Source organism: Camelus dromedarius, chromosome 18 (assembly GCF_036321535.1).
Source record: "Camelus dromedarius isolate mCamDro1 chromosome 18, mCamDro1.pat, whole genome shotgun sequence".
Lineage (NCBI taxonomy): Eukaryota > Metazoa > Chordata > Mammalia > Artiodactyla > Camelidae > Camelus > Camelus dromedarius.
The window spans coordinates 12,066,447-12,092,531 of record NC_087453.1 but is presented as its reverse complement, the minus strand read 5'-3'; the positions used below and the strand labels follow the sequence as shown (position 1 = coordinate 12,092,531).

The window sequence follows — 26,085 nt, the reverse complement described above, 5'->3', positions numbered from 1 at the left end:
TTCTCTAGCCCTTAGCTTTATCATCTGTAAACCGGAAACTGACGGAAAATCATGTGTGGGATTGCTCACCGGTTCATTTCAAGTTATCCCAGACTAGGAAAAAGAAAACGCTGGGAATCTAGGCTGAAAACAGAGTCAACATGATCACCTCGTTAACTCCCAAACATCCTTCCTGCACTTTTGGCCACCTCTCTATCTTGTGCCCTAGCCACTCTCCTTTTCTTCAAGATTCCCCTCTAGAGGGCACGCAAGCTCTAGCGCTCTCATGCCTCACTTCCGTTCGCCTTCATTCTTCATTGTGCGCATGTGTGCACTTCGCTTCCGGGCTGTCCTACCCAGGTTTAAGTGGCTCCACCGACGATTGCACCCACTACGCCTGCGCACTCTCAGCCCCGCCCTTCCACCTCTGTCCCCGGAATCATTTCTTCCTACGCAGGCGCTACAGCCGCTGCAGCCGCTGGAGCTTTGCCTCTCTAGGCCGGTAGGGCCTCTCCTCCATGGTCCTGCCTGTCACCGTTTCGGGGGCCAGCGGGTGAGGCTGGGCCACGCTCGGACGCTTCGATCCTCGAGTCCGTCACCGGTGAGTGAACCCCAAAGGAGCTCTAGTACGAGCGGGACCCGCGCAGCCCGATTGGGCATGATTTCCCCTCACCCCGGGAATGGGTCTGTCCTCCCCGCCACCCCCAACTCCCGGAATGGGCTCGCCCCATCCGTCCCAGTCCCTCCTCCCGGGCGGGGCGACGTTGTCATAGTGACGGCCTGCTGGCTGAGGCCCGGCATGTGTCCTCGCAGGTGCCGGTGTGGCCCGGGGCCCATGGCGCGGCCGCGGCGCTGACCCAGGCCCGGGCGGTGGCCGGGCCGCGCGGGCCGGCATGGCGGGCCAGTTCCGCAGCTACGTGTGGGACCCGTTGCTGATCCTGTCGCAGATCGTCCTCATGCAGACCGTCTATTACGGCTCGCTGGGCCTTTGGCTGGCGCTGGTGGACGGGCTGGTGCGCAGCAGCCCCTCGCTGGACCAGATGTTCGACGCCGAGGTAGGGTCCCCTGGCCGGCGCGAGCGGGGTCTCGGCCTCACGGAGTGATATGACACTACTGGGCTCTAGGCCCAGCTGGGCCACCTTCTTGCGTTATGGTCCTGGAAAAGGGTATCACCTTTCTGAGTCTCGGCTGCCTCATCCACAAAACGGAATGACTGGTAACAGGGAGGCAGATTAGTACAAACAGGGTGTTGTAACAAACAGGCCTGCGTTCTAGGGAACCTAAAACACCTCCTTTCTGATACTGAGTAAGTGACTTCACTTCTCTGAGCCCCAGATTCTCAGGTGCCACACTGGGGAGAGGGGGATGGATAAAAGAGCATTCACGAAGGTATAATGGAGAATGCCTGGATTTTGGAGTCAGGCCTCTGTTTAATTTCCATGTACTAGCTGTGTGACCTGGTGCAAGTGTTGTCACCTCTGTGCACCTCAGTTTTCCTGTCTGCAAAATCACGACGAGATCAGTGGCGGAGAGGTCGTGGACTGCAACACACAGAACCTGTACTTTGGATTCAGAGACGCTTAGTGTCCAGTCGAGGCCCAAATATACTAGCTATGGGACTTTGGGCAAGTTGCTTCACCTTTCTGAGCCTGTTTTCTCTTCTGGAATAGAATAATTGTCCTCAGCAAAATGTTATGAGTCCCAGAGGGGCCCAGGAATAAGAAAGTGCTTTACAGAGTGTAAGGGAAGGCTCAGAGGTGATTGCTTCTCAGAGGCAGATGTGGTATATGGTAATGAACATAGATTTTGGAGCCAGGAGATCTGGGATGGAATCTTTCCTCCTGCTGCTCATTCTGTATGTATTATTTTTGGATAATAACTGCATAGCAAGTTATTAACCAAAAAGGGGTAAGAATAACGATAATAGTAATAGCTCTATGAGGTTGTTGTGAGGATGAGATTATGGATGTCAGCGGTCTCTGCAGGCTGAAAATGTACAGGTGTTTGGTGTTTGATAGTATTTTATTGTGGAAGTTGCACACCCACCAGGTGCCTAGCAGTACCCTCGTAGGTGCCTCTCTCCTTCTAGGAGGGACATGTGAGAATCCTGGGCTTTGTTGAGGAGCCATGTCATGCACACTACCTGAATTCTAAATCAGGGGCTGTAAACCTTTTCTTAAAGGGCAAGATCATAAAGATCTTAGGTCACGATGACTCAGTTCTGCCATTGTAGCACAAAAGCAGCCAGAGACAATACTAGGTGAATAGATGCTGCTGTGTTTCAATAAAACTTTATTTACAAAAATAAATGCCTGGCCCCTGGGGCCATAGTTCGCTGAACCCTATTCTAAACCTTATTCTTGTCATTTAGTTACTGTATCACTCTGGGCAAGTTTCTTAACTTCTCTGAGCTTTTATTCCTCTGTTGCAAACTGAGAATAATGATCCCTTCCTGGCTGCTGTGAGGGGTCAGATGAAATCCAGTGATGGATGTCTGTGAAAGCACCTTGTTGAAGCCAGTCCACCATGTAGGTGAAGGAGGCGTATTGGTTTCTGTTCCCCAGAGAAGAACACTTGTTCCTTAGGAGGGCTGCCTGGGTCCTGGAGCCTGGGTCTCTGCCAAGTCACTTCTCCAGCATATTTCCATTTGTGATTCCCCCTCAGATCCTGGGCTTTTCCACCCCTCCTGGCCGGCTTTCCACGATGTCCTTCGTCCTCAACGCCCTCACCTGGTGAGTATCACCAGTTTTGCTCTCCAGCTTTTGGGGTCTTAGCACTGGAACTAACTTCCAAAATTCGGGCATGAAACAGGCTGGTGCTTGTTTCTGGGGAGTGGTGGACTAACGTGGGTGACAGAAGCCAGTTCTGGGACCCGCTCCATCACAGGGCTTCTTCTGTCACGATTTTGACTTAGCTGGAAAGCTCTTGTGTCACTCTGTGCATGCTGCCTTGGGACAGCTTCCATCTCAGATCCCTTCCCTGGTGTGGAATGAAGTGAGGAGAGGATTGGAATGGGAATCAGGAGAACTGGGTTCTATTCTCAGCCCATATGCCTTTGGCCAAGTTCCTTCCTTTCTCTCTAGACCTGAGGTCCCCATCTGTACCCTAAGGGCTTTGACTGAGAGGCAGTTTAGTATAGTGATTAAGAGCTTAGGCTCTGGAGGCCGACTCACTTGGCTTTGAATCTCAGCTTTTCCACAAGTCTAGTGACTGTGGACAAGTTAATCTGTCTAAGCCCCAGTTTCCTCCTCATCAGTAAAGTGAGGCTGATCATACCACCCACTTCATAATTGTCAGGGTTATGTGACTTAATTCACAGGAGGTTCTTAGAACAGTGCCTTGCACGTTGCTGTTCTTGATCTCACGTTGGAGGTCGAAAACTGGTGGGGTAACTTTGACCTCAGTTTGGCTCCCAGATATCTGCTTGGTTTACACGGTTGTCAGCCCACATAGGATGTTTAAGATTTTTTTCACTTAGTTGGAAATCAGGATATTTTATGTTAAAAATCCAGATTTCTGGCTTCTCTTAAAAAAAAATGGGATGTGGGATGATCTTTTAACTCCAGGTCCACCTTCTAGCATGATGACTTGTCTAGCTGCAGGCCCTACTTCAGATGGAACCTGTATGCTTCTTGGTGCCACAAATCCCTGCCAATCTCTAGGCTCCCCTTGAGTGACATTTGCATCTGTCATCAAGTTCGTACTTTTGTTTTCCTTCTCCCCAGACTGATCCACTCTCAACATTACCTGCCAGGTTCCTCTAGGCATCTAATATTGTAACCCTCGCTTCCCACTTACCTCGCTCGCTTGTGACCACTATGCTGTCAGCCTCATTGTCCCCCACTCCCCAAATAATCAAATCTAAGGCCAGGACAACCCAGTGACAACTCACTGCTGTCCTCTCCCCACAGTGCCCTGGGCTTGCTGTACTTCATCCGGCGAGGGAAGCAGTGTCTGGATTTCACTGTCACTGTCCATTTCTTTCACCTCCTGGGCTGCTGGTTCTACAGCTCCCGTTTCCCCTCGGCGTTGACCTGGTGGTTGGTCCAGGCCGTGTGCATTGCGCTCATGGCTGTCATCGGGGAGTACCTGTGCATGCGGTCGGAGCTCAAGGAGATCCCTCTCAACTCAGCCCCTAAGTCCAATGTCTAGAGTTGGGTCCTTTGGACACCCTGGTGGGCACTTGACACCCCCCTGCCCCAACACCTTGGTCTCCTCAGACCATCCAGATGAGGTCCAGCCCAGGTCTGAGAGGAACCCGGGAAATGGGAAGCCTCTGTTGGTGTGGGAGAGAGAGTGAGGCCCTGTTAAGAAGGCGGGTAGCAGTCAAGATCACAGCTACAAGAAGGGCCTCTGTCTGCTGAAACCTTGGTTTCTGGGAGGTCAGCGAGGGGACCTCTTTCAGAGTAATAACAGAATCGAAACCATGTTACTCTTGAGCCATCATACCTGTCACCAGCCTGTTATTTTAAAAAGGAAAAAAAAAAATCAAGGATATCTGATTGGAGCAAACCACTCTTGTAGTCATCTGTCGTTCCTCCCTGGGACAGCTGCTACCTGGGCCATGTTGCTGAACTGCAGCTATTCTGTCTGGAGAAACACTTGGCTTCCGGACCCAGAGCCACAGTTAGAGAGACTTCGGCGCAAAGTAGCAGACTGCCGACAGGGAGAGGACGGCAGATGGAGGCATCAAGCACAAGGAGAACGCACAACCTGTGCCCTGCCACACGCCTGTGCGCGCGCACCCATGAACTCATGACAGACCGTCTTCTGGTTCTCTGCTGGGTCCCCACCCTGCTGCCAGCTTTCAACTCGCGGGCTGTAGGACCCAGAGAAGAATCCCAGCATCGCTCCCCATCAGACCCTCGCACTAGAGTCACTGCCTGTTCTCTAGGGATGACCAGGCACCCTGCCTCCCAATGACCCTCAGTTCAGGCAAGAGTTCCCTTCTGCTGCCTAATTTGGAATTCCATGGTGAGGAGGGAACGGTGGGTGCCCAGACACTGGAAGCCCAGCCTTCCAGCTTGAGGTGCACTGATTGTGCCACGGGAGACAGGAATTAGCTACTAAGATTTTTCTTTGGGGTGAAGTGTTCTCCATGGGGGGCTTGTAGCTGCCCTACCTGTGCACATAAATACAGTATTTTCCATGGTTCTGCCTGTGTTTACTTTGTAATGCCATGACTGGGGCTAGGAGAGGTTAGCACAGCCAGACAAAGGAGCTGCAAAGAATTATTAGGCCGCCTTCTTCTTTCCGAACCCCAGAGTGTTCCTCCATTTGGTTGAAACACTAAGTGCAGGGAATTCCTGTGTTCCACCCCTCCACCTGCAGCCTTCCCTGCTATGCCTTGGGTGAACCACCATGACTCTCAGGATTCCTTCCCCACTTGCCAGTGACTTTTGAATGTGCTCAGTGGAACCTGCTGGTCTAGACCCACTTCTGCCTTGAAGCCATTGCTGTTCCCCTTTGGGTCCTCCAGAGCCTGCCCAGAAGAGCTGTCAGTTTTCAGCTTTCAGTGTCAGGGCTACACAGATGAGGAGTTTTGCTATCTCCCCAGGAAGCCTTTCTAGCCTCCTGGCTCCCAGCCCTGTAGAACAGGGAGTTGAGGCCGACAGGATGAAGGTTTAAGAGTCGACTTGCCTGGACAGAGGCTGGGAACATGTTCAGTGAGGCATCTCAGTAACTCAGAGGGCTCTGGCCCAGTTGGAGGGAAGCGGGTTGTTGATGGGCCCCGGATCCTGGCTGCAGGGTCCAGGAGGTAAGACCAGCTGAGATAACTTCCCCTGGGTTGGTGGAGTCCCCCCGTAGACACCACAAACTCCAAAGTCATGGCCCTTTCTTTTGAGAAAAGCTTTGGGGCACACAAGTCCCATGTCTGTGGCCTCCCTCAGGCCTCCAGCTGCGTTGGCGCCCCTCTTTGGGAGTTTCCCCCAAGGGCTGGTGCCATTCTTCTGCACGTCTTCTCTGATGACAGATCTCTGCCCCATGAGTCTCAGTTGGGTTTTTGGAAACTGCCGAAGTTCAGGGGAGCCAAGTTTTTTCCTGTAGTGGGTAGTGACTAAGCTGAATGACAGTTGGGGGTCAAAAATTATGTGACTTGACTGAGACTTTTTGACTTTTAAAAGAACAAAGCAGTGTCTTGAGGCAAGTTGCAGCGAGGACTGGGCAATGGTGGTGACAAGGTTGTCATTTTAGTGCTGAATAACACCCACTGAGTGCTTGTGGACAGATGTCCAGCAGTAGACTAAGTGTTTTACACTCCCGTGCTCACTTGATCTTCACAGCAACCCCTGAAGTGGGGATATCATCACGTGTGTCTTACAGACAAGGAGGCTGTAAGGCCCTTGCCCAAGGTTCCATGACAGGAGTTGGCAGAGCCAAGATTTGGGTTCTGGTAGTGACATTAATAAACTCATTCTGAAGAAATTACTAGTTAAGGATGTTTACGTTCTTATTGGTTAAACAGTCTGCACCTTATAATCATACCTTCTCATCCTACTGTATTGTTTTAAATACTAAGGATGTACATAGTGCTTTATAAATATTACTAGTTTTCTAAGAAAGACTGATAGTACATTAATTGTGGCCACAGATTTCCAAGTGAACATAAGAATGTAGGAAATGTTTTTATTTCCAAAGGGTAAAGAAGAGTACCTAGGTGAGAAAGTTACCTCTACCCTACCACTGGGTTGGCATAGGGGTCTGAAATCCAGGCCCCGCCTTCATCCCATCCACTACCTGAACTCCAGCCATTTGGAGAGAGAGGTGGGGACTGGGGGATAGCTGGTGCTCAGAATAGTTTATAACCCGCAGACGGACGGGAAAGGCGAAAGGGATGTCTGGCTCACAGGGTTTCTCTAACCCCTAGTTCTAGGCAGGTCTGTCCAGATCAGAGCCAAATAGGGGCCAAGATGGCAGCCAGCATATACCAGTGGGGCAGCGCAGGAAACTCCGGGGGGCCAAGGATGGAGAGTGGGCACAGCTCAAACAGGTTCTTTGGAAGCAGTCTTAGACTCTAAAGTGACTTCCAGATCAGGGTAGCTTCCTTCTGGCAGTCCCAGAGAGTAGTCAGCTTGCAGGCTTGGAACTCCTCCCTGTGTCTGTAGCCCAGGGACCACAGAGCCTCAGGGGCAGGGGAGGTAGTGCCCGATTCTGGGCACAAGAGAGATCCTCGGTGGAGAGGGGATTAAAAGCCAGTCTTGCTTGAGATTTTCTGTAGGAAAGTAGCAGAGGGGGATGTAAAGAACTTTGAGACAAGAGGGGTTGGAGGGAGCTGAGAATTTTAATCCCTGTCCAGCCTACCTGGCCAAGCCAGTAAGAATTCTAGGGGTCCAGTGTTGGAGGGCTTCAGAGAGTTGCAGTGGAGTGCACGGTTAAGTCCTGGAGTCACGTTACTAGCTCTGAGACCTTGGATAAGCTACTTCACTGTCCCTGGGTTGAACTTACCTGTGTTGCTGTGAAGATTCAGTGAGATGTCATGTGTAAAGCACTTAGCGCTGTGCCTGGCACACAGGAAGTGATCCATGAATCTAAGCAGTTGTAGTTTTGGGGCCACCGCCCCCTCCCCATCTTACAGAGGAGACACCTTTCTTTGAAGCCTCAGCTGTTAGATGGGAGACAGGCTTGCCTGTGGTCCAGGTACAGCCATAGCTTCCATGTGCCACGCACTGCAAAGTGATTTAGATGGTTCTCACTTAATCAGTCAGATAGGCATCTTTATTTTCCCTATTTTGCAGACAAAGAAACTGAGGATTGGGAGTAAACAGCCTTCCCCAGCATCACCCAGCTGATAAGAAACTAGACCTGTCTGCTTCAACAACCTCACCTGCTTTTCATGTTCCAGTCATGTTTGAGTCAGAATGACTGAGGGACAGTCTTGGGGATCTAGCTTTTTTAGCAAAAGGTTGTGAATGTGACACTAAGATTGGTTTTTTTTTTTTTAAACAAGCAGCTGTTCCCCTAAAGGTGGGCAGTTAGGCAACTGCTCATAAGTGAGAAACAGGACTGGTACTGGCCTTAGAGCTTTATTATAGTGAGGAGGCCTGGAAAAAAGGTCAAACATGTCTGTTCAACACCCAACAAACTGGCTTCAACTATACCAAACCTGATTAGCTCAAAGCCCTCTGGAATGGCTGTTTTATAAACAATGAAATAGGGTCAGAGAGGTCATGTGACTTGTTAAAATCCACTCACACACTAAAATTTCTCCCAGTTAACTGTTCGGGAGCCATTTCTCTGGTGGTCCCTGATCCCCGATATCTGTTGCAGCATCCTGCCCTAATCAGGATCTAACTGTGCCCTGAAGAGGAGCCTCAGGCTGAAGTGGTAAAATGAAGGGAGAGTGGTTGTGGGCAGAACCCAGTTCTGGGATTATGAGAGGCAGGTTACCCTGAGCCTAAATGCCAGCAGGAGGGGATAAGGCTGGAAGGAGTGCCCTGCTGGGAATCATTCACATGGGTCCTGCATCTTTACTCCTCCAGCTGCATCCTTACTCCTCCAGTGGCACCCTGGCCTTGCTGGGTCCCAGTCTAGGCACACAGGCTCCTGTCTACTCACTTGATGGCATTGCCCGTGGGCAGCTGGGGCCCAGCTCTGGCTTCCAGTGGGACAAAGCGGAAATTGCCAATCTTACCAGGCTAACGCCTTTTTGGCCTCCACCTGGGGGTCCCCCTCCCCGCAGGTTCCCATGAAAACTAGTGCAGGGAGGGCCCTCACTTCACCCCACAGAGTTTGGTTTTGGGGTTGGGAGCGCGCTGCCCAGACAGTCCGCTGATAGAGTGTGCAGAACAGTTCACTTGAAGGTTGATGGAATGGAAGATGCTTGGGAGGAAAGGTCGAGTAGAGGTTATTTTATAAGGCTGATGGAATTAATGGGGTCTAGAAAGGGAATAGAAATGCAGACTACCCAGGAAATGGGCAGGAGTGCAAGATGAGCCGGAAGACAACGGCTTGAGGTGAAGGTTACAGGGTGGATGGAGGTTGCGCGAAGGAGGCAGGGGTGGGGTGCACCGGAGGGGAGCGCCGCACCTGGACGGAGGCTGGCGGCGGCAGGTAGGGAGCCCGCCGCCGAAGTGCCCAGCTGCCTTTCCCTGGCTGAGCAGCGCGGTGCAGCCCTCAGGCTATTGGCGCTGCCCCAAGGGAAGCGCGTTCCATTTTCCGCCGGCGCCCGCCCTGCGGATGCTCAGTCACGGTGCTGAGCCCCAGTGGGGAGGAGGGGTGCAAGCGGGAGGGTTCAGCGGGAGCCCCACCCATCCTTCTCCCTCGCTCCTAATCTGAGGATCTCTGTCACTGCCCTGGCTGGGGTGAGGGTGGGGGGACTCTGCGCCCCTCCGAGGCTCTGATGGCTTCCCTGTTTTCCCGAGGGCACCCACTGCCCCGCAGCTTGCCTCTAGGGGAATATGGAGGATTATAGTCTTTTTTTAAATTTTAATTTTATTGAAGTATAACTGATATACAATGTTGTGTTAGTTTCAGGGATACAGCAATGTGATACAGATACATATATATTTGTATATATTCTCTTTCAGATTCTTTTCCATCATACGTTATTATAAGATATTGAATATAGTTCCCTGTGCTATACCGTAGGTCCTTCTTGTTTATTTTATATATAGTTGTATGTATATGTTAACCCCAAACTCCTAATTTATCCTTCCCCACCACCCCTTTCCTCTTTGGTAACCATAGTTTGTTTTCTATGCCTATGAGTCTATTTCTGGTTTGTAAATAAGTTCATTTGTATCATTTTTTCTGGATTCCAGATATCAGTGATATCATATATTTGTCTTTGTCTGAATCACTTCACTTAATATGATAATCTCTAGGTCTATCCATTGGTACAAATGGCATTATTTCATTCTTATGGCTGAGTAATATTCCATTTATATATATATATATGTGTGTACACACACACACACACACACACACACACACACACACACATCTTTACTTATTCATCTGTTGATGGACGTTTAGGTTGCTTCCATGTCTTGGCTGTTGGAAATAGCCAAGGGGTGCATGTATCTTTTCAAATTAGAGTTTTCTCTGGATATATGCCCAGGAGTGGGATTGCTGGTTCATATGGTAACTATTGTTCATTTTTAAAGGAAGGATTGTAGTCTTTATCTGGAGAACGTTCTCGGTTTTCCTCTCCCCATGTGCACATTTCAGGACTCTGTGGCTCCTACCTACAGAAGGTGACCTCAGCCGGACTTGGGGTTGGAGGGTGGTTGTGCCTTGTCACCCGGGAGCGGGAGGACGAAGTACCAATTCCCTGCCTGACTCTGTGCTTTCGGTGACCCAGGAGGGGCACATTTCACATTCACAGCTAACATGTGTTGACAGCCGGCGCTGTGATAATCAGGGCGCAGCGCACGTGCGTGGCAGGCTGAGTGCTGCTTTGCGTCTGTTTCCTTTCTCCGGGAAATCAAACGGGGAGCAGCCAGGAGACCCAGATGAGAGTTCTTGCTGTGCCACTTCCTAGCGGTGTGAGCCTGTGCATGTCCTTCGTGCGGTTTCCTCCTTTCCTTGGCTTGCAGGGCTGTTGCAAGGCACCTGGCACCCAGGAAGCACACAACAAGCTTTCTCCTTCTATGACTTCATAGAGTGCACCCCTCAGGAGGCCGGCCTGTAGAGGTGGGGGAGAGGGGCAGCTCTCTGGCTTCTTTGTTTTGGGTTCCAGACTGACCTCAGGGGCCTGGGGATGGGGTGGAATTAGCCTGAAGCCGTGACTCCCACTCTCCCCCCTTACCTCCGCAGAGGGCCTCTTTCCTTCATCCTTCCCAGCCTCGGACAAACAGGCAGGGCCAGCGGTGGTATTCTTCAGTGCCATATGAGAGATTTTATTTGTAGACTCGCAAATTTCCCGCCCATCCCTCCCGTTCAGATGATTGCGCGATCTCCGCGGTAGCTTCACACCTCTGGCTTCCATCCAAGGTCACACCTGCGAGCAGAGACCTCATTGTCAGTTAGGAGCTAAGACTGCCCCCAGGGGGCTCTGCTGTCCGAGGAGAGGGCTCACAGACCAAGGCGCTGCAGCGTCTGGCTGGTTGGAGATGCTGGTTTTGCTGAAAGGGCAGCCACCCTTTCAGCTGGGCCCCTAGGCCCACCACCCCCTTCCTTTCTTGGGACTTCAGTGGAGGGGCTGGAGTATTTTGTTGTTGTTCTTCTTCCCCTACCCACCTAAGGAAGTTTTTGTTCATAATAAATGTTATTTGAAGCATGAGTAAATAAAACAAATGGAGAAATGACCTAAGAGGGGATGGGATGTGGCAGAGCCCTACTTGACCACTCTCCCTCCCCCCACATTTGGAAATCCCTAAACTCACTTTTACTTCTAACTGTGAGAGTCTGAGCCATAGCAGTGGTGGCCCCTCCTAAGGTGTCCAGGCAATGGGATGACCAACCTCAGAACCCACGCTCCCACTTGGACCCAGAGCTCCTACTTGGGTCCTGAGAGGTCCCAGACTAGCCCCTGCCCTGCTGTATGACCTTGGTCAATGGCTTCTGCCTCTCTGGGGTTCCCTGTCTGGACACAAAGATGCAGCCTCCCAGCACTGCCAGCCACAGCCCTGGGGACTCTGGATCCTAAGCCCTCCAACTCTGGGGCCCAGCTCAGGGCCTGGCTTGGGGCCTGCCTCTCACCCTGGCCTGGCAGTGGCATTGTCACACCTTGTATGGATGGACCATGGGCAGCTCAAGTGATGCTGAGCAGAAGCGGGTGCAGCAGCGCTTGACCCAGCGCAGGGCGGATGATCTGCACATCACCCGGGGCCCTGGGAGGTGGACTCGTGTGGGCAGCCCCTCAAACCAGATGCACTGGTCAGCTGCTTCCAGCTGCTTCTTGTCCCTCATGGGACCTCTGTACTGGTGGATCTTCAGGAAGATGACTCGGTTCCCAGTGGGTGGTTGCCTCCCCCGGGCTCCAGGGCCAGTGGTCAGGCCACAGCCCCTCGATGTCATTGGGACCTCAGGCTCTATCTGCTCCTCTTTCTGTGACACTGCTTCCTGTGCCGTGTGCTTCTCCCCTAATCCTGCCTTCGGTTTCAGTGACTCCCCTGTGGGCTCCAATTTCTTGTAGGGGCACCTAGCCTCCTGGAGCTCTTCGTCATTCTGTTCCACTTTATTCTGGATGCCGTCGTTTCTGGCAGGGAGAGGAATGGCTGTCAGCAGAGCGGGACTCAGGCCCTGGGCCTCCTGCCAGCCCCAAGATAGCTGCTGCGGCCAGTCCAGGGGAGCCTGTCAGGAAAGCTAGAGAGAGCCTGAAAAGAAGCTTCTCTACCACCCTTGTGCCTGGGGCAGGGGACGGATGAGTATTGGCAGAAGGGATGTGAGAGGTTGGAAGGCGTAAGGCAGTGTCTAGTAGTTAGGACACCTAGAGATATGTATTGTCTACATCGGCCGCTCAGTTAGGGTTCTGCCCCTCTGGGTTTCAGATGATGGGGTGGACTAGTCCAGTGTTGTTGTTTCAATTTATGTTCCAAGAAACCTTAGGGTTCTGAGGGACTAGCTCAAATCCCCCCAACCCACACACACACCTGGAAGGGCAGGGTGTGGGGCAGGATAAATTTTTGCCCCAACAACACAACTGGGGCTTGGGGACAGAGATTTGAAGAGAGGTCCTACTGCTTTGAAAAGGGTTAGAAAACTCTGGGACTAGGTGATCCTGACCCTTCTGGCTCAGTGTCTTCTGACTGCTTGCATCCAGAAGGGCAACTCTGAGAGAGGAGCCAGAGGGCTGGAGTTACGCAGAGGTGTTATGAGACTTCTCAAAGGGTGTCTCTTATAGGCTGAGTCCCCGCAGCGGGCAGCCCCATCCTAGTTGAGCGTGTGTACAGAGGGAGAGGCCTCAGGCTCGAGATGATCACCATCCTGAGGATAATAATGGCACCGCTGACTGGGTGCTGCTGTGTGTCTGGCCCAGGACCCTCACAACAGTCCTGCACAGCAGGATTTTCAAGACAAGCTGAGGTTCAAATTTGCCTCTGCCGCTTACCAGTCTGTGTGATTTAGGGCAGGAAATGTAACCTCTCAGAGCCTTAGCTTCCTCATCTGCAAAACTGGGAGAATTCTGTCTACCTAATAGGATTATTGCAAAGAATAAGGTAAATGGTGAGGGCTTTGCATAGTACCTGGCACTCAGCAGGTGCCTCAAATGTCAGCTTTCTTAATAACCTGATGTGACTTGTGGGGAAACTGAGCCTCAGCAAGAAGACTAGTCTGTAGGTGGGTCTCTGAGTGGTGTTGACCTGAGAGGGGCAGGAGGAGTGGCCCTTGCTGCTCAGAGCCCCAAGGGCGGGGGTTACTCTCATGATTAGATGATGATGACCATGATTATGATCAGAGCTCTGATATTAGCTGGGCACGGCTTCAAATCCTCTCTCTGCCACTTACCAGCTTTAACTGCAATTAACCAGACAAGTCACTCCATTTCTGAGCCTCAGCTCCCCATCAGTAACATAGGGCTAACGGATAAATACCTTTCTCACAGAGCCTTCATGAAAATGTGGTTTTCCAAATTCCTTAACACAGTGCCTGTTCCTAGTGGGGATAGCTATTGGGCCCACGGTGGGGGCCACGGGCAGGCTGAGCTCACCCAGAGGAGATCCTGAGCATCTTCGGAACTCTGAGCAGTGAATTCCAGCACCTTTTGGCTAGGTTATGCAGTTCTTGGATCCGAGGGTTCGAGCACTTGAGCAGCTTCAAGAGTGACAAGTTTTTTAACACCTGATGGGGCAAGAAGCCAGAAGAACAGAAGCTTTGGCTTTTTTGGGATAACCTCCCACCCCTCACCTGGACTTTGGCTCAGCTCAGCTCAGGGCTGGGTCGGGTGACTCCCTCTGGGTCCCTCAACCTGGCAGCCAGGAGCAGCTCTGCGTGGTGCTCAGGCTCTCCAAAGCAGGGACCAAAATGGGGCATCTCACCATTTTAAGTCGGTTCCGCTCAATTACTTTGCTGACAGGCTGCTGTATCTTGTCCTGTGGTTCCTCATCTTGTGTCTGACAGAGAGAAAGAGAGCGCTAACACAGGAGCATCCCCTGAATGCCTCCAATTGCCTTTCCATTTGTCTGAGCATGATTTGACCAACCCTAGACTGGGATTTGTCACCTTGGTTTGGGGGCCAAAATGGGGAGCCCATTCTAACTCTCCTGACCTCCCTTCACCCCTCACTTTTCCTTTCCCTCCCAGGCTGGAAGGCGCCTGCCCTGGGTGTGGTTGGGCTCTTTGTTGAGATCCCCATTAGGTCCAATCCTAAGTCCAACCTTGGAAACCACTCTATACTTGGGCCTCTTCTTTGCTGATGGACTCATGCTGGGGCTGTGAGGCCTCAGAGACAGATGGAGCAAGACTGGCACGAGGCACTGCCTACACCCTGCCCCTCTCAGCTCAGCCAGCACTCAGGCTGGGCATCAGGAGGGCTGTGCTGGAGCTCCCAGGGAGGGGGGCTGTGACATCACTGAAATGTGTGACAGCAGCAGGGCTGGGTCTCCAAGGGGTGTGTGAGTGTGGCGGGGGAGAGGGTGAGGAAACTCCTGTCTGTGGAGAAACCCAGTAGGTGCCAGACAGAGGCACATATTGTCACCACCTCCCGGTGCGGTAGGAGGATTATCCTCTCTTTTTTAACGGAGAAGCCAAGGTTCAAAGAAATTAAGTAATTTAATCAAGACCACACAGCTGGATGGATAATGGTGGAGCTGGAAATGTAACATCTGACAGCCAACCCAGGAAACCCGGGATGCCAGTTATGCTCATCTGTCTATTCATTCATGTCACATATGTTGACGGTGCACCTGCTACGTGCCAGGTGTTGTTCTAAGTGCTGGAATAAAGGAAAATTCCTACCGTCGAGGAACTTACATTCTAGTGGAGGGGAAACAAAACAGTGTGTGCGTCTGTAAATGTTTAATAATTGGCTCTCTGAAACAAAGTGTATAGGTATGTATGTTTATTATGCATTTTACTGATAGAAATCTAACATAATAAAATTATACAATACTCTTTTTGTAAGTTCTGTAAAGCCAGTTTATTCTTATAGCATACTTTTCTTGAATTTTGCCTAACTCTTGCATCCATAGTCAACCTCTCGTTGTAACTGATGAACACGTGTAGTTCCAACATGAATGCTGATATTTTCATTTACACTATAAAGAGTAAGAAGAAAGTGAAAAAGTGAAAATACAAAGATACTGGAATTCAGCTCATTTCTCAATGACCTGTTCGATTTATTTGCTGTACTGGATCATAGTTTTCAAATACCAGAAGTGTATTTTCTCCACTTTTTTCAGTATGTGTTATTTACAATGTACAGGCGTACTTTGGAGATATGGCAGGTTGGGTTCCAGACCACCGCAATAAAGTGAGTTACCCGAATCTTCTGGTTTCCCAGTGCGTATAAAAGTTATGTTTACACCTTACTGTAGTCCTTTCAGTGTGCAACAATAGCATTATGTCTAAAAGAATGTACATACCTTAATAACAAAACAGTTGCCAAAAAATGCTAATTATCATCTGAGCCTTCAGCAAGTCATAGTAAAAACATCAAAGGTCACAGATCACAGATCACCACAACTAGTATAATAATGAAAAAGCTTGAAATACTGCAAGAATTACCAAAATGTGACACAGAGACATGAAGTGAACACATGCTGTTAGAAAAATGGCTCCGGGAGACTTGTTTGACACAGGGTTTACACAAACATGCGGTTTGTAAAAAACACAGTATCTGTGAAGCACAGTAGAGCGAAGTGCAATAAAATGCGGTCTGCCTGGAACAGCTGTGGACGGGGCACAATCACAGTTCATCTGCATTATTGACAGTTCCTCCACTACATTCTTAAGACTAGACCAGGGGTTGGCAAATTTCTTCTGTAAAGGGTGAGATAGTGAACATGTTAGGATTTGCAGGCCACATAGTTGCAACTACTCAGCTGTTCCTGGGGTGAGAGAGCAGCCCGAGATACGTAAATGAGCGGGCCTGGCTGTGTTACAATTAAAGTTTATTTACAAAAATAGTTGGTGGGCTGGATTTAGCCAACTCCTGGTCTAGACAATCAACAAAATAATAAAGCGAAACCTGATTTTTCACGTTTACCTATCTCTGTGGTGTACATACTCCTATCGTGGCTGATTTCAAGCTACCAAGGTGACGCCTCTGAATGCAGAGTTGAACGGAAGCACACAGTAGCATACCATTATAGATTTCTACCATATTTCTACAGTTGTAAAGAGTCTCAAGAACACAGATAATAGCAAAAGGTAGTCAAAAATTAGAAAGTGATGAGTTTGAGCATTTTTCACCTTTGTTTTTAAAATCATTAACTTAATTAAGTTTGTATACTTTACTTGTTAATGATGGTGATGCTTAACAACCAGCCAGCAGAGTTCCTAAACATGTAATTGGCTTTTGTGGGCCCTGATGAGTCAGTTCCAGCACACCACTGTTAATGTTAGATGGAAATAAGTGTGTGGAGAAAAGTCAACAGGGCAGATGGGAAAGGGAGAATCAAGGTAGAAGATTTGCCATATTAAAAAGTGTGGAATGGGAACCATTCACCAACAAGATGAGATTTGAGGAGATGGTAGAGGAGGTTTGGGAAGGGGAGTGTGGCGGTGGCTGGAGATGAGGGCAGAGAGGGGTCATGCTGAAGGGTTGGGACAGATCACCGGAGACCTGAACAACTCAGGCTGCTCTGAGTAACCTGCTCAGCTGGCTGCCTCAGAATAATCAGAAGAGCTTGTGAAGAACAGCTTCTAGGGCACCACCCCATTCATTTGGCCAATCTGATACCCAACCGAGTGTGGGAACCAAATCCACATCATTCTGCTTCCAGGGCAGAGAGGTGTGCGTGCATCAGGAGGGCTGAGCTCTGCCTTTTAGGAGTGACCAAGCCCAGGCTGCTGAACAGCTTCTTACCTGTACATGCCCTTTGTTATTAGGGTGAAGATGAGGTGGGTGGTTAAACATGCTGTGGACCAGGGAAGAAACCGAGGCAGTGACTTGGGAGGGAGGACACGGAGGACACTCCCTCCCCTCTCTCCCTCTGTCTGCCCCAGGACTCCGTGGCTCCTCCATCTGCTCAGCCATCCCTCTCCTTGTCATGATGATTTCAGCTCCTCCTGGACTCTGCTGGACTCTGGTGGCTGCATCTGGAGCATCTACACCCACCACTGGGCCCCTGGGCACCAAGGGCTGGGGCCCTACCCTGTGCTAGGAACTGAAAACAGCACAGGCCCAGAGGAGACTTCCCTCTAGAGTTGAAAAGTGTTCCATCCTATTCCATTTTCTGAAAGAGATTGTATAGATAATTCCAGCACCACTGTGATCCACTGGCATCAGCTGATTGTCTTTTGTTGTCCAAGTTGAGACCTTCCTGGTTCTTGGTATGATGAATTATTTTCACTTATAACCTTGACATTTCAGAAATTATGTTACAAGACTGAATCTCATTTAAATCTTATTTTTTGTTTGTTTGTTGGAGAGTGGGAGGTAATTAGACTGATTGATCGATTCATTCATTCATTCAGGCTACCCACATGGCCCCACTGACCCCACTCTGCAGGGGAAGCGGAGGGTCAGTTGCCTCACTACAGCTAGGCAGAGGTGAACACTGAGGCTCCACACTTGGCCTCCTTTACATTGAGGGAAGGGAGTGTGGTGCCTCACTATTGTTGGATGGGGATGGCAGCCTAGGCCTCCACTGACTTCATGGAAATTGAGGGGCAGGGGTTCCCTGCGACTGCCAGGTAGTGATGACATCCAGGCTCTCTGTTCTGCCTCCTCTAACACCACCTAGAGGTGAGGGGGAGAGGTGCCTTGTTCTCAGGAGACAAAAATTAAAGTCTGGGCTTTCCCTTCTGTTTCTGCTAGTGGAGGTTGGGAGTGAGGTTTTTCCTCTAGTACTTTGCTGGAGGGGGCATTTAACGTCACAAGATTTCTGTCTTGTTCGGGTGCCTCTTTCTCAATCTTTTGACAAGAGAGAACAGGCTTTTCAAGGGCGCAATTTTTGTCTGGGCCTGTTTGGCATTTCCAGGTTGCAGGCTTCCTCTGCACCCCAGCAAAAGAAAACCCAGGAACTCACTGCTGTATCATTTGAGCCCTGGGGTTCACAGTTGGTCTGCCTTTTGATGTTTGTTTTATACATAATGCCCAGCATTTTAAGCTGCACTTAGTGGAAGGGATAGAGAGGAATGCACCTACTCTAACTTGTTCAGAACCAGAAATCCTTTTTTTTTTTTTTAATTTTATACTCTCTCTACCCCTCTAAGTCCAAGTGGAGATCTTTCTGGACATATAATCCTTTTAAAAACTTGTGGGTCACTCTGAATCTTGTTCAGGTCCACTCTGTTAGACCAAAGCCATGCCCACAACTTCTTTGAGATCAGCCCTTCTCTCCATGGGGCTTCTGCTGAAATGGGCAACAGCCTTAAGCTTTCGAGATGCCTTCCTGCTTCATTCAGAGGATCTGTGAGGCACACCTATCATTTCTTTATAGGTCTTTTATCTGACTGAAGACTAGTCTGATGCACTGTCTTAAATCTTTCTGTGATGCAAACGAAAGATTTGATAGTCACACTCTCAGTTTCATCTTGGAACTGGTTTTTTTGTTTGTTTGTTTGTTTTGTTTTGTTTTTTCTGGCAATGCCCTGGATTTGAGCTTTGCTAGGAAACCAGTTTTTAACTTTACTATCATTTGCCATTTAAGGAGGCTTAAAATTTTCTCCCATGAAGTCCTGGCTCCTTCTTATTTAACAGTCCTTCCTTTTAGTTCAGGGTTTCTCACCCTCAGCACTATTGACATTTTGGGCAGGATAATTCTTTGTTGTTGGGGGAGGAGGTGGTGGTGAGAGGGGTTTGTCTTGCACATTATAGGATGTTTTGCAGCATCTCTGGCTTCTACTGACGAGATGCCAGTAGCAACGTCTCCAGTTTTGATAACCAGGAATGTCTCCAAGACCTTGCCAGATGTCCCCTCAGGAGGCGACATCACTCTCACTTGAGAAATGCCACTTTAGTTTCACTCCCTCCTCTTGCGTTTTACTGTCAGCAGCAAGAAGACACCAGGTGGCACCTTCCAACTTGATTTGGAAATATCCTTAGCCAGATCCCAGCTCATTAGGCACGTTTTCTGCTTTCCTCTTTACCGCAGGCAACAGGGCTGCTAACCTTTGTGCCACAACATAACAAAAATTCCTCTTCCCTAGTGTTTACTTCACTTTCCTATGTACATATACACAATCTTATCAAAGGCCTGAGGCTTCTGTTAACAGTTTTTCCAAGGCACTTTGGGCTTTCAGTACACTCTTCCCGAGTCTGTTGCCAGTTTAATGCCACTCCCACATTTTAGATACGAAATACCCGATACCAGAATCTCTGTGTTATCTAGTGCTGCATAGCAAATCATCCCCACACAGAGCAGTTTAAAACAAGAAGTATTTATTATCTCAAAGGTTTTGAGCATCAGGAATCCAAGACTGCTCTCAGCTGGATGGTTTGGCCCGAGTCTCTCCCAAGATCGCAACCAAACTGCTGGTCAGGGCTGCCATCATCTCAAGGCTGTTTCCACGCTCGCGCATGGAGTTGCTGGCTGGCCTCTGTTCTTCACTGGCTGTTGGCTGGATTCTTCAGTTCCTTGCCACGTGGGCCTCTCTGTAGGGCTGTTGACAACATAGTCGCTTGCTTCCTCCAAAGTGAAGATCTCAAGCAACAGAGAGCACACCACACCCAAGATGGAAGCTGTGGTGTTTGTTTTTTTTTCAATCCTAATTTTGGACGTGATGTACCGTCATCTGCCATGTCCTATTGGCCACACAGATTCAGTGCTGAAGAAGACTAGACAAAGGTATGAATAAACAGAAGGGCAGGAACATTGGGAGCTTTTTCGGCGGCTGCTTGCTACATTTCAATTCTATTCAATCCAGGCGTTTTTCTAATTGCCTTTGGACCTCATCACTGATTCCTGGGTTACTTTGAAGTGTTGTCTTTTATTTCTGAGTATTGGGGTGTTTTCCAGCTCTTTTTCTGTTATTATTTGTATTTGAATTATTTTACAGTCATTAAACATGCTTTGTATGATTTAAATTCTTCTTAAATTTGTTGAGGTTTGGTTCACTTTCTTGAGGCCCAGAAGATGATGTATCCTAGTGAATGTTTTATACGCAGTTGAAAAGAGTGTTTATTCTGCTGGTAAAGTATTACAAACGTATCAGTCAGAAAAAGTTAGTTGATAGTGTTCGGAGTTTCTGTATCTTTGCTTTTTGTTTCTGTCTACTTGTTTTATTGATTACTGAGAGAGACATGCTGAAGTCTCTAACTGTATGATAGATTTTTCGCTTTATTTTAGGTCTATTGGTTTTTTTACCTCGTGTATTTTTGAAGCTCTGTTATTAGGTGTACATATACACATTCATGACTGTTAAGTCTTCTTGGTGAATTGAACAGCCTTTTATCATTATGTAATATCTCTCTTCATCCTTGGTAATAGTCTTTCTTTTGAAGCCTACTTTTTCTTATATTAATATCACTACTACAATTTACTTTAGTGTTTGCATGGTATACCTTATTCTAGCCTTTTACTTTTTAAAAAATATTTATTTATTTATTTATTTACTTATTTATTTATTTATTTATTTAAAGTATAGTCAGTTGTATCAATGACCATGTTGTATCAATTTCTGGTGTACAGCATAATGTTTCAGTCATAGATATACATACGTATATTCACTTTCATGTTCTTTTTCATTATAGGTTACTACAAAATATTGAATATAGTTCCCTGTGCTAATACGGAAGAAACTTGTTGTTTATCTATTTTATATATAGTAGTTAGTGTCTACAAATCTTGAACTCCCAATTAATCCCTTCCCACCCACTTCTCCCCGGTAACCGTAAGTTTGTTTTCTATGTCTGTGAGTCTGTTTCTGTCTTGTAAATAAGTTCATTTGTGTCTTTTTTTTTTTTTAGATTCCACATATAAGTGATATCATATGGTATTTTTCTTTCTCTTTCTGGCTTACTTCACTTAGAATGCCAGTCTCCAGGTCCATCCATGTTGCTGCAATTGGCATTATTTTATTCTTTTTTATGGCTGAGTAGTATTCCATTGTATAAATATATCACAACTTCTTTATCTAGTCATCTGTCAGTGAGCATCTAGGTTGTTTCCATGTCTTGGCTATTGTAAATAGTGCTGCTATGAACATTGGGGTGCATGTATCTTTTCAAATTAGGGTTCCCTCCAGATATATGCCCAGGAGTGGGATTGCTGGATCATACAAGTCTATTTTTAGTTTTTTGAGGAATTTCCGTACTGTTTTCCATAATGGCTGCACCAAACTACATCCCCACCAGCAGTATAGGAGGGTCCATCCTTTTACTTGTAACTCACTGTTCCTTTCAACTCCTTTGGCCATTCACTTGTGGGTCTTCTGCCTGGGTCTTTCTCTTATCTGACACCCTTCCAGCTTAGCCCCCTGAATTATTTCTAACTTGGATGCTCTTTCCCCCACCACCCTTATATGTAGCAAATATCTGGCAGAGAGAAGGGACAGAGAGGCTCCTGACTTGTCACCATCTTGAGGACAGCTCAGAATAATCCATGGAGTCCTGTTCTCACGGAGAAACCTGAAAAGGGAGAGGAGACTTTGGGATCTGAGCTCCCATCCACTGGCCTCTCTCCTCAGTGCTAGAACATGGGATTAAGTATCTGCTTTGCCCATTAATGATGAATAAGAATCAAACCAATCAAAACATTTCTTGGAAGATGAAAACTGCAACAGGATAAAAGGGAAATAGGCTGGGAGTAGTGGTTACAAGCACAGTCTCTGGAAGCAGCCTATCTTATCTGGGTTTGAATTTCTGCTCCATCCCTTAGTTGCTGTATGGCCTTGGACAAGTCCCTTCACCTCTCTGTATCTCAGTTTCTGTATCTATAAAATGGAAATAAAAATAGTCTTTATCTCACAGGATTGTTAAGAGCATTAAAAGAATTAACACATGCAAAGCACTTATAATAGTGACAAGCACATAATAAGCTCTGTAGAAGTATTAACTATTAGGGTGTATTTCCTATAATTGCAGAAATTTGTGGAAGAAAGCAGTTTCCTCCCTTTATCAGAACCCATTACAATCAAATCAGCTGATGTTTATTGAGCATCTCCAGAAAGCCCGAGTCCTGTACTAAGCATTTTATACGAATTATCTCATAGGAGGTAGGAATTAATTATTCCTACCGAACAGACAAAGAAACCAAGGATCAGCTGGCTAGGCACGGAGCTAGGTTTACAGCCCAAGAGGGTCTGACTCCCATGCCCATGCTCCTAACCACTGCACTTGTCACCTCCCACGAACTAGTTTCCTTGCTTGTAAAATAGTGGGAAAGCTGCTTGCTCTATTTATCTCACAGGATTGTTTTAAGATCTCAGTGACAATAGAAGAGGCAGAGCTTTAGGTATTTGTACACAGTGCAGGTCCCCTGACAGGGAAACATGGATATGTCACGACTTTTCACACCTCCATCCCTCTGTACCTGCCCTTCCCCCTCTTCTCTGCTAGTTGAACTCATTTCTTTAAGACTCAGCTCAGATCTCAGCACCCGGATTTCATTCTAACAATGGAGAGATTTAAGCGGGGGGGGGGGGGCACATCAGACTTGCGTTTTGAAATGACTGATGTGGGGTTCCATGCTTAGCACTCTCGACTCTGAAATGACTAACTGCTGTGGGCAATGGAGCCTAGCAGGACCAGGGTACAGAAAAGCCACATAGAAGGTTCTGTAGGAGCAAAGGGAGAGACGGTGATGGAAACGGGGAGGAACTGTGGATTGGAAAGATATTTAGGGTGATGTATTTTAATGTGAGCAGCGGAGAACAGTTAGGTGCCAAAGATGACTCCTAGTTCCTGGCTTGCTCGAGGATGTTTAATGAATGATTGAGTGGCCCTACGGCAGAATCGTCTCCGACAGATGCCCCCGACCCCAACTCCTTGGCTTCCGAAGCTACATACCGGCACAGGGTGGAAGGGAGGAGGAGGAGAACGGGCACAGGGTCTCGGTCCAGGAGACTCTTCTTTTGGGGCCGGGGGACGTTTCCTCTCACGGCCCACAGTTTCCGCCTTGCTCCTCCACCCCCGCCAGCCGGGATGCGCAGCTCCCCTCTTGGCACCCTGGAGGAGTTGGCTCCTCGCCAGCGTCCGGGGGCGCGGCGCAGCGGCCCACCCCTCCACCCGCAACCCGCCTGGTTCCGGCGCCCACCCCGCCCAGTGCGCTAGAAGGCTGGGCGGCGGCTCTGTCCGTCCCGGAGCCAGGAACCGGGGGCTGCTGGGTGAGTCCTAGGGTCGGGGGCCCCCAGCCGCAGTGCACCTGCCCCGATGGACGGCAGCGGGTCCCCAGCCTCTCTTCCCCGGCGTGCGCCTTCTCGAGAGGTGCGCGTCTAAGCGTGCCAAGCGTGGCCGAGGGTGCCGGGGAGTCAAAGTGCGGGTGCTTGTAGATTGCATCCGGGCTGCTCCGGAGTCGAGGAGTACCTGGGGTGCGGGGACCGAGAGCCTGCGTGTCCCCGCGGCGGGTCCGCGCGGGTCAGCAGGGCGCAGCAAGTGTAAGGGAGCGCGCGGAGCCCGGCGAAGCGCCGAGGGGCCGGGCGGGTCGCGGGAAGGAAGGATGCGCGCCGGGAACTTTTTGCCCGCCCTGGAAGTCCGAGCGATCGCGCCCGCAGGGACTCCCGGTCGCCGCCGGGCGACCGGAGAGGAGCGCGTGTGCCCGCTGCCGCCCCTCCCCCACTTCCGCCTCCCGCCTCTTCCTCGTCCCCGGCTCCCAGGGCCCGTTCGTCCCGAGGGAGACCCGGCGGCGCAGCCCCACCCCAGCCAGCGCGGCCCGCTCCCACGCCCCCGCCGCCGTCTCGCCGGAGCGGACAGACTGAGTCAGCCGGGGCGCCGGGCGCGGCAGGTAGGGGCTCGGCGGCGGCGGGCGCAGGTGCCGCGGGAGGGCGTGGGGACCGGAGCACGAGTGGGACCGCCGGGGGGGGCCCTCCGCCTCCCTCCCTTCCCCTGCGGTCGCGGCGTGTCCCCTTTTAGGGAATTCTTTCGCTCTCGCTGACTCCAGTGCGGGTGGGGCAGAGACTGAGAGGGAGCTCTCCATTCCACTAGCCCCGGCTGGCCGGGCCCCTGGCCGCCTCCTAAACCCCCACATCTCTTCAGATCTCTTCACCCCTCTTCCCTGCACCTTCAGTTACATAAACAACTCCCTTCTCTCCCCCGCACTCGGCTCCGCGGCTTCCCTGGGGGCAACCCCTTCAGTCGGGTGAGGTTGACGGGGTGAGGTGGGAGGAAAAGCGGTGTCCCGGAGCCCCTGGTCTCCTCCAACTCCCGAACCCTCTTTCTCGCCCTTCCCTGCCCCCTCTGCTAGAGCAGACAGCCTCAGGGGCCCTGGGTATTTTTAGCGTTGTGACCTGGGCGGCAGCACTAAAAGCCTTTCCCAGGAATCGGCGTCAGTGCCTCCCTCCTCCGCTGCCAGCCCCAGCCACATGGTTTCCCCACACTTCCTTGGCCCTGCCTGGCCCACTTGGGTCTAGGTCCCTTGCCGCCTGCCCCAGCACTGGTGGAGCTGGCCTGAGTGTCCCATACGCCGAATCCAGCGGAGGTGGGGAAGGCAGTCTGCGGAGGATGATGATCTGGTCCTCAAGCTAGATAGTCCCTTGACTCCAGTGATGGGCTCAGGAAAGGGATTGAGCGAATCCAGAATCCATCATGTTCTGGAAAGCTCCCAGCACAGGGGGCTAGGAGGCCTGGTCTGGATTGCACCCTTCCAATTGCTCCTTACTGACTACTAGGGAGATAAGACAGTGAGATGTATCAGAGGAGAGGAGCTCAAATAAAGAGCTGTGGGAGGCAGAGAAGAGATATGTCCTCTAAATAGCCCAGGGACCAGAGTTTTCCATTTTATAGAGCACCTTCACAAACAGTGTCTTGTGTTGGAGGCAGGTAGGAGGATTACGCCATTTTCAAATGGGGAGATTGAGGCTAGAAAGATGACTTCCTTAGAGGCAGAGCCAAGTCAATGGCTTCAGGGCAGGGTTAGGAGGGGATGGTGGTGATTGTGTGTGTATGTGTGTCTGTGTGTCTGTGTGTGTCTGTGTGTGTAGAGAGTAGGGGAGAGGGTGCTTTAGCCTTTGTGTGGGTTTTGAAGGATGGGCAGGAACCAGAGTTGCAACGCTGGAGGAAGGAGACTTTCCTTTCTGAGATTTCTATCCTGTCCTCCCCCCCCCCCCGCCCCCTGCCGTTTGAGGGGAGGATGGGTCCTCCCCATTTAAGCTGAACCAGTCCCTCCAACCCCTCTCAGAAGGGCATGATACTGAGACTTGGCCATTGGCTGCATTCCCTGAATACAGAGGAGCCTCTTTTGCTGTGCCTGGAACTGGCATCCCCTTTGTGGAGCTAGGGTCAGCCCTGCCTCTGTGTGAGACTTGAAGTTTGTGGTAAAGGACTTTGTTTCAGGGAAAGGAAGGAGGTAGTCAAGTCCAGAAGCCTCCAGGCAGCAACCAGAGGCCCCACTGCTGGGATGCTGGCTGCAGTGGAGCTCCCCAAGCCCAGGCCCCCCCAGTGCCCCCTCTTACCTTCATAGCTGTGCTTGCTCTTCCAGGAGCTGACATGGACCCAAATCCTCGGGCAGCCCTGGAGCGCCAGCAGCTCCGCCTTCGGGAGCGGCAGAAATTCTTTGAGGACATTTTACAGCCTGAGACAGAGTTTGTCTTCCCCTTATCCCACCTGCATCTCGAGTCGCACAGACGTAAGTTCTAAGTCCTGGGGAGAGGGACTCGGGTAGGGTAGGGAGGAAGTCCTGTAGGTCCTGAATCTTGGGAGGCCCCTCCCCTGTTGTTTTCTTGGCCCTCCAAACATCCACCTCCGGGCCTGACAGATATATCTGACCATCCTATCGGCTCCAGCCTGACTCCCTGACTTGCCCCTTCTTGATCTGCAGCCCCTATAGGCAGTATCTCGTCCATGGAAGTGAATGTGGATACGCTTGAGCAAGTGGAACTTATTGACCTTGGGGATCAGGATGGAGCAGATGTGTTCTTGCCTTGTGAAGATCCTCCCCCAACCCCCCAGACATCTGGTAT

General features: G+C 50.1%; 2 protein-coding genes across 5 annotated transcripts; one reads left to right on the top strand and one right to left on the bottom strand.

Annotated features, from left to right (window-relative positions):
* The first annotated feature begins 442 nt into the window (after positions 1 to 442).
* On the top strand, positions 443 to 26,085 carry SYS1 (SYS1 golgi trafficking protein). 4 transcript variants are annotated; one of them, XM_064475643.1, is made up of 4 exons: positions 443 to 580; positions 793 to 1,034; positions 2,644 to 2,711; positions 25,605 to 25,741. In XM_064475643.1, exons 2-4 carry the CDS (start codon positions 873 to 875, stop codon positions 25,609 to 25,611), a joined length of 237 nt encoding a protein of 78 aa, XP_064331713.1. In that variant the 5' UTR covers positions 443 to 580; positions 793 to 872; the 3' UTR covers positions 25,612 to 25,741. The 4 variants fall into 4 exon arrangements, with proteins under 4 accessions (XP_064331713.1, XP_064331714.1, XP_010976887.1 ...); XM_064475644.1 differs by lacking the exon at positions 25,605 to 25,741 and adding an exon at positions 19,426 to 19,817; XM_010978585.3 differs by lacking the exon at positions 25,605 to 25,741 and adding an exon at positions 3,891 to 5,134.
* On the bottom strand, positions 11,644 to 18,776 carry TP53TG5 (TP53 target 5). The gene is made up of 4 exons (XM_064475968.1): positions 18,759 to 18,776; positions 13,902 to 13,997; positions 13,574 to 13,704; positions 11,644 to 12,121 (listed from the first exon to the last, which is right to left on the bottom strand). The coding sequence occupies exons 1-4, from the start codon at positions 18,774 to 18,776 to the stop codon at positions 11,644 to 11,646; spliced, it is 723 nt and encodes a 240-aa protein (XP_064332038.1).